The 14,348-nt window shown below is 38.5% G+C and overlaps 1 protein-coding gene across 1 annotated transcript in view; it reads left to right on the top strand.

The window, feature by feature from the left end:
• The first annotated feature begins 10,079 nt into the window (after nucleotides 1-10,079).
• The window catches only part of LOC124645145 (insulin-like growth factor 2 mRNA-binding protein 1), a 43,362-nt gene continuing 39,093 nt past the window's right edge, over nucleotides 10,080-14,348 (top strand). The window contains exon 1 of the mRNA XM_047184899.1: nucleotides 10,080-10,262. Coding sequence (XP_047040855.1) covers nucleotides 10,204-10,262 — 59 coding nt within the window. The 5' untranslated portion in view covers nucleotides 10,080-10,203. The remainder of the gene's footprint in view (nucleotides 10,263-14,348) is intronic.

Below are 14,348 nucleotides of genomic sequence, written 5' to 3'. Positions count from 1 at the left end.
AGCGGTGCCGGTATTTGCATGACGATTGTTTTTATATGACGATGATTTTGATGAACGTTTTATTGAAAGCGGTGAAACTTTTTTAATCCAAATTGGTTTTTTTTTTTCGAAACAACGTAAAAAATGAGTTCCAACTCTTGGAGCAGCGAGGACGATGAAATTTTAATAGATTTCGTTCGTAACCACGAAGCAATAAATAATATAAAAAGTAAAGATTATAGAAAAAGTCAACTAAAACAGAATTGGTGTCGTGAAAGGACAATGCTCATGAAGTATGAGAAAAAAACCCAGGCCCGGCGCAAAAGAAATGTAACTCAAAATATAGGTAATAATAAGTAATTAAATATTACATAGGGGGCATTATCGAAATCAGTGGCTATATGTGTGAAATTGCTATTCGAATTTTAACATCTGCGGTACATTGCTGTTTATGAGTGTACATAATGACATGTTTATAGCAACTTCTCCACTATTCTACCTACTTTTACAAGATAATAGGATGATAGAACTAAAACAGGATATGAATGTACTTTTCATTTTAATAATAACGCTTAAAAGTCATCGATTCTTTATTTCTAACACGACGAGATCCAAAAATGTTGCGGGATGCGCGAACTGTTCCTCATGTCTAGCCCACCCTAAGTAATGTAAAACGCTCATGACGCGATGACGTGGGCGCTGCAGCCTGTACTTCGGTATTGATTTATCTTTTTGGAGAAGCTTATTACTTGCCATATTACTTGTTTGTTGTTTCAGACAGCACTTTAATTAAACTATAAGCCCCAGCTGCTCATGTTACCCCTTTAAAAAATCAAATAGCAATTTCATACATTTAGCCATTGATTTCGATGATGCCTCCTATGCAGTATTTCATTACTTATTATTACCTATAATTTGAGTTACTTTTCGTTTGCGCCGGGCTTGGGTTTTTTTTGAGCATTGTCCTTTGAGAAATATTAAATAAAACGGGTTAGTAAGTATAATACAACTAACAAAAAGTTTATGACGGTGGTGTGTTAAAACGGCCGTGGAACTTTCCACATGTCATCACCGAAAAGACGACCGTCTATTTGCGTCCGTAATGTTACGGCCGCTATATGACGGCACCGCTTTCCTAGGAAACCCAAGCTTAACCGTGTCCTCATGTCCGTACCAGTTAACCAGCCGGTCTGGGACTAGAGGGAATGGGATGCTATCGTCTTCTCAGGCCCGCCGTAAGCGGGCGTGCAGCGCGTGCACAGCACGCGGGCGGCACGTCCTAGGGGGCGGCAAATCTAGCGAGTTATCACGTAATATTAAAAAAAATACAATATCTTTTTACTAATGATTTGATTTCAATATTTCCGAACACAGCAATAGCGCTAAGAATATTACTTACACTGCCGGTTTCAGTTAGGTACATCTGTTGAAAGGACATTTTCAAAATTAAAGATCCTTAAAAACGATTTAAGATCAACCAGTGGCGTAGCGTGGGGCAAATGCTATTTAGGGGGCGGCAAAATTAAACCAATAAAATTTCAGAAAAAGCCGCCCTAGCTTTGGTCGTCTCCTATAAATTTTGACTGTTTCACCCTTTGCATTCCCAAAAAAATTCGCGCTCGCTGCGCTCGCGGCTCCATGTCAGATATCGCATTTTATCTTTGTTTAATTGTTGAGGCATTCAATTCCGAAAAAAAAATTTTCGCGCACGTCCGTTATGGCTTTTTATGACAATATGTTTACTTCATGAAAACTCTAAGGAAAAAATCGCGCTCGCTTCGCTCGCGGCTTTTGCACTTCACTTCTGTACATATCTTACTTTTTGACTTTGCTTTGTTAATTTACAGTGGTCTTTATTTGTTTTGTGTCCCCAGACTAAAAAATTTTCGCGCTCGCTCCGCTCGCGCTTCCTTACATATGAAATGTGCCTTAGAAGTTTTCAACGGGAAACCCACCAAATAACATATGTTACTGACTTTAAACATTGTTTTAGATATTAAGTGCGTTAGTTTAAGTTAATCACAATCTTTCAATACATAGGGGCCACTTGGGTAATGATTGCACTGCATTGATGCCCTAAGCAATTGCTTAGTTTGCTTATGGGCTAACCCAGGACTGCTTAGGGCTTAGGTTACTCTGAACATTTCAAGTAAATAAAAAGTTATGTGTAATGTATGTTATGTATTGCAATAGTTATTTATCCAAAAGTAGGTGGGTTTTCTGCAATCAGAGCGGTGCATGTACATATTTTTTTCTGTTGGACAAGTAAGATGGATATGAATGGGCGGCCCCTTATATATTTTTTGTCAAAACGTATGTAGTCGTAGGGCGCCATAATCAGTTTTGCACGCGGGCGAACAAACAGCTAGCGGCGGGCCTGCGTCTTCTTCTGCGAAGCAGATTTGCTAGCGAACAAGGCGGAGTGGCTTACAATCTAGATTTCTATAAAAAAAACAAACACAAGTTGAACGCTGACATACAGACATATCTTTTTAATTTATAATTCAACTAAAGTCTAACGCAGTCTATTAAAATACCTCTCTTGAATAATACCTACGTTCTTTCAAAACCAATTACAAAAACAAAACGACAAAATACATGCAGTGTAAGTTCAACGGAAGCTTCCGAAATGGGAAAATGAAAACTACACAGTAAAAGCAAATCTTGTTTTTTTTCTAAAGACCGCGTAGCTTAATTAGTTTTCAGGCGCATTTCGTATTTTTCATGCCATACCAAATAGAAAGTTAGGTGAGTTGAGTCTCGCTTTGAATCATGATAATCTTTTTCCAATTTTTTTGACGAATGATATTAGGACCCATTTTGGGAAGAGATACAGCTAGTAACAATTTTTTTTATTTACTTACTTCAAACATGAAAGCTGTTCTGATTACCTAATTACACATATTTGTTTTCGAAATTTAGATTTAACAATTAAAATTGCGATGTTTTAAAACAAGTTACCTATCTCATTTTTTTGGCATTGCCACTAACTTAGTGAAGCGGGCTAACTTTTGAGTTGTATCACTTGTATCTGGGATCTGGACTTCCCAATTTTGCTTTTGCAAATAATGAAAGTTTTTTTATCCGATTTTTTATCATTAATACACAATGAATTATTTCCTTTCGATAACTATGAACCTGAAATCTAGTTACATTGTTGGGCGCTAGATGGGGCCGTTGACGCCGCCGTAGCCACACAACGCGGCCGGGCTGAGCGACGACACTCAGTTCATCATTTTAGTTTATCCGTCCGGGTTTCCCCGGATTTGTCCTAGTTTACAAGGTGCGCCTGGGGAGCATCCGGCTCCGGGTCGAGTTTGAATTGTTGTCCGGGTAAAAGCAGACTAAAAAGTCCGGGGTTTCGATCAGATCCCGTTCCCATAATCTATGTACTTCATATTTTTAAAAATTGCACCCTTCAATTCCAGCCCCTTTTCTATGTTTTGACTTACAAAAATTGCCGCTCGTACTTCTATTGTTTAATTTTTTGATCGTTTTATTACTTTGCTACATCAGCGCCAGTTAATAATTTCAATTGGACGGCCAAGACTATAAATTCCATATAAAAAAGGGCACGAGATTGGATGCTCGGCACAAGGCGTACAAAAATCTACAAAAAAATGGAATCACCCTCGTGCGCTATACAAATAAAACGATTGCCAATGATACAATATTTACAGTTAAATGTTTATTATGGTCTTGTTTGAAAGCCTATACTTTTAGCTTTTAGTTACGGCGCTATGCTTGTCATCAAATCTGTCACCCCTAAAAGAAGTCCTGAGAAATTGAGGGCAAGTCTCGAAAATTTTTGCCTGAGGTAAAAAACTTGACATTCAGGTGAATGGTCAAAAGGAGATTGGGCAAGAATGTATGAAGTTTGGTCCAAATGTCCACCACGAACGAGACCTATATAATTAAATAGTCCACTTAATTTAGAGTAACTTTTACTAAGAAAGTAAAAAAAAAAACAATGCCAAAAAAAAGTTATAGCCAAAAATGTATTCTTAATTTTCGGTAGTTTTTGTATGTTGTCATTATTATTTTTTATTTTATTCCACTTTCATTTCCGCACTTTATCTAAAACTAAGATGAGTAAGACACATTTGCATATAAACCCATATTTATTTGCCCGATGGATGTACGAATCACGAACCAATTGAGGTGCCAGAAGGGCTTGAATATACTCAACGGTGCCTGGATCTAAGATAGTTCGAAGTAACTGGTGGTGTCTTCTCTCTAATAATGAACAATTCTATTTTGTCAGAAGTTACAGAAAGTACGAAAATCGAACATCACGAAAAGTAATTGAAAAAATTAAATTGAAAAAATCTATAAAATGTTTTATTTTATTTTGCTATAACTTTTTTCTGGCATTATATTTTTTTTTACTTTCATAACAAAATATGTTCTATACAAGCTGTTGATCTGCATCCGTGCCATAGTCAAGGAGGTTAAAATTAAATACGTAAATAATCGATTTGAATTACGGTAGGTGGGAAAAAGCTAATATGCGCTGCTTTTTTTGATGTTGTAATTTCATGGTATTTCAGAATTTAGCCCACGGTTAAACACAAATCATAACAGAATTGCCCCGCGGCCACAGTGTGTGCGTGATGGCAGCTATGTGTGCGTAGACAGAGAAAACTAATGTCTACGTGTGTGCGTGAGTGTCGATGTGTGAGTGTCTTATCTACGACATGACAGCGCGAGCGCGCGAGCGAGCGAGACCGAGTGATACGCGATAGCAATCATTTTACCTAAAGTTTCGAAAATCACCTTCATTATTGTCATTAACTTCGTTTTACTTTACTTACTAATTTTTGAGCATAAATTTAACACAGATATCTTATTAACTACAGTAATAAGCAATACTAGTGCGCGAAAGAAAGTTCACTAACATGTTAACAGCTGATTGATAAAATGTTCGTTTTGCTTTATCTTTCAGCATAAAGTTTTCGCAGTGATTTAGTTTTTATTTTTGAATTAAATTGGTTAATAATTAGAAATTTTGCTTCCTTCTTAACGGTCTTAGGACCTTGGAACACGGAAATCTTATTAATGACGTAATACTAGTGCGCTAAAGGAAAGTTCACTGACCTGTTAACAGCTGATTGATAACATTTTCGGTTTGCTTTAACATTCAGCGTAAAGATTTCGTAGTAATTTTGTTTTTACTTTTCGATTAAATTGGTGAAAGATGTGTTAGTTAAGTGTAGGCACGAGGTGATTCTTTCGGCTCGTAGGTATTATTGGCGTGGTTAAGAAATCAACTTATTTACACTAATAAAATTGATTAAGCTGACTACGTATTTACAAAATGTACAAATAAATAAATTACCTAGTTTAGTTACCCGGAGGTACTGTTCAAAGCTGTCACCTTCACACTCTTGGCACAATCGAGCACGACGAAGTAGCTGGTTGTCCTTCAGCTAACATAACACTATCACATTCGTTTTTAATGTGTCGAAAGCACTAAGTTAACGGTCCTAGCACATAAGTCTGTCACATGACCAGCATGACCCTCCGTGATGAGGGTTCCCGGTCGGTAAACATTTCCCGGAACATAGGTAGGTATGTACGGCTGTCATTGCACATCCTTGGCAGTCGTAACGGGTAGTCAGAAGCCAGTAAGTCTGACACCAGTCTAACCAAGGGGTATCGGGTTGCCCGGGTAACTGGGTTGAGGAGGTCAGATAGGCAGTCGCTTCTTGTAAAGCACTGGTACTCAGCTGAATCCGGTTAGACTGGAAGCCGACCCCAACATGATTGGGAAAAGGCTCGGAGGATGGATGGCTGTTAGTACACTGTTGTCACTGATCGCATACAGGCGGACCATCGCCACCAACTCGTGTTCGTGTAGTTTTCCGTCATCTCGCACTTTGTACCTACACGTCGCGGAATTCAAAGCGCACGTACGCAGCAGCGGCGGCGACATCAAACACACTGCTTGCCGTCGGCGCTTGTTTGTTCCGGCTTCAAGGGCACGCGGGGAGCGGCGAGGCGAGTGTGTGGGAGTACTCGCACTGTGATTGGGTGAATTTGGGTAGGCTGGATGATCTACGATTTTTATTGAACGATCGTTGCGTATGCTTTGTGCATGTATCGTTTGCGTTTGTGTGAGTGCGCAGCGCGGTAGTAAGGCTAGTAACACACGCGCCGAATTAAAGTACGGCTGGGTTACACTGACGGATATACGTAAATAAGAAAAAAACATGAAAAAATTACCTACCCATTTTTTCGTTGATTTGGGTCGAGAATCATTAGCATATTTACGTCCTTGACTATGGCACGGATGCAAATCAACAGCTTGTATTTAACGGGCTATCTAGCCATATAGGTCTCGTTCGTGGTGGACATTTGGACCGGAATCGCCCATTGTCCTTTAACATGTTTTTTAGATAAGTATTTTTTCTGAAGTGCGTTATGCGTAGGTGATGATGGTGTGTTATAGGTTCTCGTGGAAAAGCAGTAAACCTTTATCCCAAACTAACAAAAAAAAAAATCGCGGTTGCTCCGCTCGCTACCTCTTCTCAGCATGAACCTACCAAATTCTTGATTCGTAGATTAGAGGCAAATTATTAATTAAATTATTAGTTAGTTCCGTCATGTTGTATTTTTACCACAAACTTACAAAAAAATTATCGCTCGCGCCCTCACTGCTACGAAAGAGGCTTTAATTTTTTTTCTTTCATATTGAGTAAAATATAAGAAGTCGTGGTGGCCTAGTGTAGTAATAGAACAGCAGCAGGCACAGGCAGCGGTGTCAATATCAACGGCACAAATCGATCGACAAAACAAGAAGATTTAGAGAGCGTTCGGTAGTGTTATAGGTAGTGTTCCTTGGATGGGTGACCTAATCTAACTCACTCTAAATTTTTCCGACTTCAGAAAGCAAGTTGCTAAGTATTTTTAAACATGATTATTTATTTTTTTAATTTTAAAAAAGTTTGTAAGTAAGTTCCTACAAAATCATAAATACATAAAGGTGCAGTCGTAGTCTCAGACGTTGGATAGAGGTAATTACCGTGTATTGTACCCACCTGAAAGGAGAAAAATAAATAAAAAAACCGCTGCAGTTAAAAAAAACCGCTTGTCATTTAAATTCAGGCAACATTAGCATCAAAAGAGATATCCGCAGCTCGCAGAGCACGTGAATTAACCCTAAGTCTAAAATATGAGATGTCTGTGTCAAGGACAACCACTTCTTGTACGCCGGCTATTCAGCTGCCAAATGAATGTCTCTTATTAGGTGATTGTATTAGGTATACGGTATGCCTATCTATGTAGATGGTTGTTCGCTGTGAAACCGGCCAATTACGTATCGGCACATTTACGACTCTACGTCAGCCACGGTCCTACAACCCCGTGTGTCGATAACCTCATGCATGTGCTACCACCAAGTCAAGATACCTTATTGATTTCTCATACACGTCATGCAAGCATGGTACTATTCATTCAGCAACAACCGAAAATACAGTGATTTGTGATTGATCACTTACCTACCTATTTAAACGATCAGCAAAATATAGCTAAAGATAGTTCAACTCAGATTTGCGCGCGGCCCTATGTGTGCGTTGGCTTGTAAATATACAACTTTCATTCGTGTGACAGTGACGTCGTCCGAGGATGACGTGTTCTTATCGCTTTTTGTTATGGGTACAGTCGTTTACGAAAATACTAGTTATTCACGAAGAAATTATTAAGGAGTCAGGTAAAGCGTTTCAAAAAATTAAACAACATTCAAAGCTTTTTATTATTACCTAAATATAGTTTTTCATTATTTTCTCATACGTCTTTTCAAATTGACATTGACAATATCTAAGAAATAAATGAGGTGAAATATCTAAGATGAATTAAATACTCCTTACATATTTTCTAGCTCGGGGTACGCGGACAATAAATAAAAGTGTGGACTAAGAATGTAAAAAAACGTATCATCATCATCATCATCATCTCAGCCATAGGACGTCCATTGCTGAACATAGGCCTCCCCCTTTGATCTCCACTTGATCACACAAAAAACGTATAATCTAGTATAATAATGTAAACAAAATGTGTGGGGAATTTTAAAAAATAATATTGCTTCGCATAATGTCGAACAAAATAAGACGGAAATAATGAAACTCATAAATTAACGTTTAAGTCAAATTGATGAAGGGATGTGGTATAATACTTGTCGACATGTACAAAAGAAAAAAAGAAGAATACTATAGACATTTTGACATGGAGTCAGAATTTATAATTCACCTTGAAGAGTAGCGAATCCGAAAATTCATCATTTGATTTTTCAAGTAGCGATTCAGAATCATTATAAATAAATAAACATTAAACTACGTAATAACGTTTTTCTTTAAACAGCCGTATACAACCCCTAAATAACTGTATTTGTACCCGACTGTACCTCTTGTCACGCACACAAAGTCACTGTATATGTGCAAGGGTTACCCACACATAAGGCCGCGCGCACGATTGAGTTGAACTTACTATACCTACCTATCTAAGTAGTAAATGTACTTAGCTAGCCTGAATGACTAGTTGCAACCACAAAATAAATATATACGCATTCATTTTCAGTGTTCCAGTGTTGACAATTTTTTTTACTGCCAGGTCGTGTTTTTAATGTTTTTGAATTAGAAATCGGATTATTTTTTCGCAAATGGGACATAGTAAAAAAAATAGGTACCTAGGCACAGAAGTTATAAAAGGTACCTATATTATTTTTTTCTTAGCACGCGGCTTCACCGGCGTCCTCGAGTGAACTCTTTTTTTAGTTTGAAGACTTAAAAAGAAGGTACTTAGTTAGTTAAGGAGGCATACAAAGAAAGGACGGCCTATAAAAAAGGCATATAAAAAAAATATTTTTTCTAAATGTTTCACAATAAACAGCAATTAACAACATATCTAACTCTTCTTGCTTATCTGGGCCGCTCGCCCACATTTTCTCACTTACCTACTTGCATTAATGAAAGCTTTACCTGCATTAAAATTCTAGGTCTATAATGTCAACCAGAAGGTATAGGTACCAACACGGAGGGTACTGGAATTTCGAGATTCGAGGGCGGTTCTAAATTGAGGGGCAGAACGCTGAAGGGCGCCAAATCGCTAATCTTATGTAAATAGCAGGAAGTGGAGTCTTAAAACTAATTTGATCTGAGCTAATAGGTAATAATTTGTATAAGCAACCAAAAACCTACTTACATCTTTATGTAAGTACCTAATTGTAAAAATTCATGTAGTATTATAGTTCCATGTAGTAATTTAGCCGGTCTGCACTTGAAAAGTGCACACGTGCCAGGGTTTGAAATGGTTTTCATTCATGTGGCATCCTAAGCTTACAAAAGTTACAAACCCATGAGATCAATAAAAAAACTTGATAAAATTACGCGATATTATTAAAAATATACACATAGAGGTAGGTACATAGGTACATTAATATGAGGAGCTTGTTCGTGGCTATATACTTAACAACCGCACGGATGGATCGATCATAATATCATGGCAAACACACATGCTTGGGTTGCTCCGTGGATGGGTGGCCATCTTGTCATGACGAGTTTCTCCGTGTTTGTGTTTCTGAGGGCACGACAGATTGGTAAGTCGCGGCTCTATTTTGGAACATCGTCGTCGTTACGAGTAATCAGAATCCAGAAAGTCTACTAGCTTTGCCATGGGGGTTGCCCGGGTGACCGACTTGTGGAGGTCAGATGGCAGTCGGTCTATGTAAAACACTGGTACTCGGCTGCATCCTTTCTGGAAAGGAAATAGCAAGGCAATGACCATCATACACCCTCGTCGGTTTTCAAGGGGTGGAGATGGAATTTTTTGGATATGGATGTATGTGTACCTAGTTCGGCAAAATAAGATCTTATTGTAGTAATAAAGCAGAAGTCGGTATGATGGCGGTCCCTCTAAACTCCAAACAGTACACCACGTGCGCCTTGGCGGCAACCGCGTTGCCGTGGAGACGCGCGGGCGGGTCGCGGGTGTCGGAGCCCCTCTTGCTCCGCCCGCTCACGGAGTCCCCGCGCCTCACCGCTCGATCGCCCGCCCGCCGACCACCGACCGGCGACCGACCGAAGAACGAACGGAACTCCGCTCAGTTCTCGCTCGCTATCGTTACACGCGCGCACCGGTTTATTCCGTGTGCCCATTTTTCATCGTACTATAAACGCCGGTTGAGGACCGAGTTTCCGTAGCTGATACCTAACTATTTAACATCTCAACATGGACGGTGACATGTCCCAGGGTGCTTCCGGCGACGTATCCCCCATTTACGAAGATAGGTAAGAGTTTATTTTTAAAATGCGAATCTTATTGGCGAGTTATTATGTAGGTAGCACGGAGAATGCTTTAGGTCTAAAACTTTACAACGAGGAACTTTAACTACCTATGTAATCAACAGGTAGTTTTGATTTTGTTACTAAATATCGTTATTAAATGTCCGTATTAGAAGTCACTGCTGCAGGTAAGTACTGCTGTCACAACATTAGAGGTTTTCTTAAGAAGATTCATATACTTACCTATATCCCATGGGAAATTAAATTGGTAGGTAGGAAAGTGCCTACCTCTCTTTATATCAAACAGGTAGGTAGGTAGTGTATGTTTTACTTTTACTCTACTTAATAGATAGATGTTGTAATAATTACATGTGAAGTTAATGACACTAACTTGCTCGATTCAATTCGGTAGATAGGTAGGTACCTACTTACTCGAAGAATTTCTTTAAATAACCCAACACAATGAACTGCGGTACACCTAGATACCTATTTATTGGTGGTATGTACGTTTGGGGTTACCTAAAGGGCCACCTATTTACCTTTAGATAAGATCCAGTTCTATGAGTGAGTAAAAGCCGCTTGTCATTCCGTTCTGCCAACGCTGGTCCAAACAAGGAAAACTTGTTGGTATAATTTTATAACCGAATCTGTGACTTCAATGTTCTAACTTATCTCAATTATTTTATGTCGGTAGGTTCAAGCTACGACTCACTATCAATCAACGAATGTTGGACTTGCTTTCTTGGGCAAATGTACACAAGAAGCCGTCCCAATTGATAACTTATCATTTTCATTTATTTGTTGTTGGATATTTAATGAAAAAATTCTAATAGCAACATTGTGTGGATCCATTTGGTAGCATATTTCGTGTTACCTCTTCCAATAGGAACTTCTTTACTTGCATTACATAGGTGCTGCTGATGTCCAATCGTGTTGTACTTATCTTTAGCAGTTCTTGACCAACAAAAGTATCGATTCGATTTTTTTATGAACAACGTAGCATTATTTAAAACTGCAGTGCCTGTTCGAAAACTGAACACTCAACAAAAGCAAAAGTATTATCAATATTACCTTCACTTCACCATTCAACCATTTTCAGTTATCAAATCGCGGATTTGACCAATGGGCTGTATGTATAGTATAGTTCTCGCTTGGCGAAAGAGTGGGGATCGCTTTGCGCTCTGTACACATAAGGCAATAAACCAATAAATCGCTTCTGCGAAGGTGAAGGTCAGGGCTCAATATCTCTGCCGATGATTATACACGACTGTTTATGGTTTAGGTATCTAGTGTTATATTAAATGGTGCAAATCACCTAAGGGTAGGTTGCATTATTATTTAACTCACCGTGAAATTGCCTACCATTGGTTTGTCCTATCAGCTAACATGTAAACCGAAAGTAGCTGAACAACGTTACATTCGGAGTGGCTGAATAACGTTACATTCAAAGTAGCTGAACAACGTTACATTCGAAGTAGCTGAACAACGTTACATTCACAGTAGCTGAACAACGTTGCATTCGGAGTAGCTGAACAACGTTACATTCAAAGTGGCTGAACAACGTTTCATTCGAAGTGGCTGAACAACGTTTCATTCGAAGTAGCTGAACAACGTTTCATTCGAAGTAGCTGATCAACATTTCATTCGAAGTAGCTGAACGTTACATGCAGGGACGACAAAAAGTTTGGGAGAACTATGCTACTTTTAAATATAACGTTGATCAGCATTTTTTTTTTTTAATAAAAGACCGCTTAAGTTATTTTTCAAATTGGGCAAGCCTTTAAGCGGGTGCGCGGACGCGCTTCACCCTAAAGACATACTATTATTGGCACGTACGTTCTCTTAAGAAAAGCTCACGGTCTACGTAATGAGCACGCTGCCTGTCGCCAATTGCTTGTATTTTACATTGAACCAATGATGACCAATCATATTTGTATTTTATGTATGGTCACGCAAATATACTTTGATTACTTCTATCTCGAAGACTGCACACTTTCGTGGTAGTATTAGTTACGGTGATTCTCATAGATTGAACCCTGAATTAAGTTTGTCACTCATAAGTATTGACTTTTCAAAGTAGGTATAATCTAATATATTCTAACTCTTTCTCCTTTCCTCAACGAGCTACACATACTCTCTCACCACTACACTAATTTGCAATACTGTATAGTATTGCTAGTTTTTAGGGTTAATGGATAAAATCAAAAACTACTGGACCGATTTTAAATATTCTTTCACCATTAGAAAGCTATATTATCTGCGAATAACATAGGCTATATTTTATCCCGGTGCGGGCCGTAGCTCCCACGGGACGCGGGTGAAACCGCGGGAAAACGGCTCGTGTATTATAATTATGGAACGTTTTATCCCTTGGTGTGCGAGTCCGACTCGCACTTGGCCGGTTATTTAGTAAGTACTCGTACCTAGCTAAGTAAGAATGGTTTTTATTATTGGAGTCATTATGCAAACAAACACGCCAGTTCTGTAGGCAGTCGCGAACCGTACTTAATAATTCATGATGATGATACCCGATGGTGACCTAGTAAAGGGGCTACAAATCGATATTTTGCCGTATTTGATACATGCATAGATACTTTGGGAGATGTTATGTGGCAAGATCTCATTCTTTAATCTATAGCCTAAGTGATTGTTTACTCAAAGATAATATCCACAACATTACACACGTGACATTGACTTGTTAAACTTAATGGGCCTTACTACAAAAACTTTAAACCCTGTTTTACACTTGCCTAATAAAATTTTGGCTGCAAAATGAACCATATGTCAACGTCATAATTTGACATTTTTTTAGACAAGGCATAAACTGACGTTTAAAAGTTTTTGTGGTAAGACGGAATTTGTTTAGTTTTTCAGTACGACTCTTTCTGTTGGAACATCCAATGACCCTAAGCATTAGTCATAGCAAAATTGCAAACGAATAACGGAACTCTCGACAAGTTTTTGATTCATCTGTGAATAAAACATGTTTGTCATGTAGCTGTCCATTTTGCATGACTTGATGCTAATCCTACAAAAACAGGGTTCGGCGAAAGATTGTAAATGGGTGTACATAGTAATTGAACAGTATCGTTTGCAGGCACAGAAACTGTTGTTTGTTGACCTACTTCGCGAAGGTACACTTGTAATTCGTTTCAGCATTTCGAATGAAGTTATGTACTTGTAGGTATTTATTGTGATTTTCTAGCCCGTGTTTACCGTGATAAGGATTTAATAGTGCATACGCCTTAATGCAAAATGTAAGGAGCAGCTTCAATATTTTTAAATGCAAAAATGTTATAGGATTTTGGAATCTGTAAAATGTTTTTTGGACGTCCTTTGACAAGATTGTGGCAGCAAGGATTTTGATGTTGGCAGCAAATTCTAATAAGCTAAAGTAAATATGTGATTGGAATAACAGTAAGTAATATATGGCCATGTTATTTATTAGAATAATACCGGCCGGAGTAAGTAGTTCCCTCAGGAAGGGGTAATACCGCGGGAGGAAGCTACAGTATTCATATATAACATATGTACAAACTTAGGCCTTTGACACCTGCACTAAAATATGCAGATATATTTATGCCATCGCTGCAGTGTTAGTTTTACGCTAGGTACATAATCTGAGATAACAAGAGCTAACAGGACTCTGCTCGATTACTTACACTAACTGACTGTACACATGCATATCCTCGGGGAGAGGGGCTCCGTTAACGAGCTGCGTAGGGTCGGCGAATCAAAAATATTGTTTGATTGCTCCTCGAATAGGTCACAGGGCTGAACTGGATGCGAGTTAGATATTGTTAAATAAAGGAGATGGCCAAATATTCATAGTAAAAAAAAACAGAATCGACAGCAACGAAATGGGTACCAATGGGTTCATTATGATAGACCTTTGATGGTGCCAAAAAGTCAAGCCTGAAATCCATGGGGTATAGGAGCTATATCATATTTTCACAAAAATAGGTTATGTTGATTTTAAAGATTATTTACATAAAGGACCATAAAAAACAAGGTATACTAACATTATACATGCGAATAGTAATATCCCCATAGTTACAGAGTTTGCCTGGTAATTAAAAGGTCTTGAGTTTG

Source organism: Helicoverpa zea, chromosome 31 (genome assembly GCF_022581195.2).
Source record: "Helicoverpa zea isolate HzStark_Cry1AcR chromosome 31, ilHelZeax1.1, whole genome shotgun sequence".
NCBI classification, from domain to species: Eukaryota; Metazoa; Arthropoda; class Insecta; order Lepidoptera; family Noctuidae; genus Helicoverpa; species Helicoverpa zea.
This window is presented reverse-complemented; position numbering and strand designations above follow the sequence as displayed.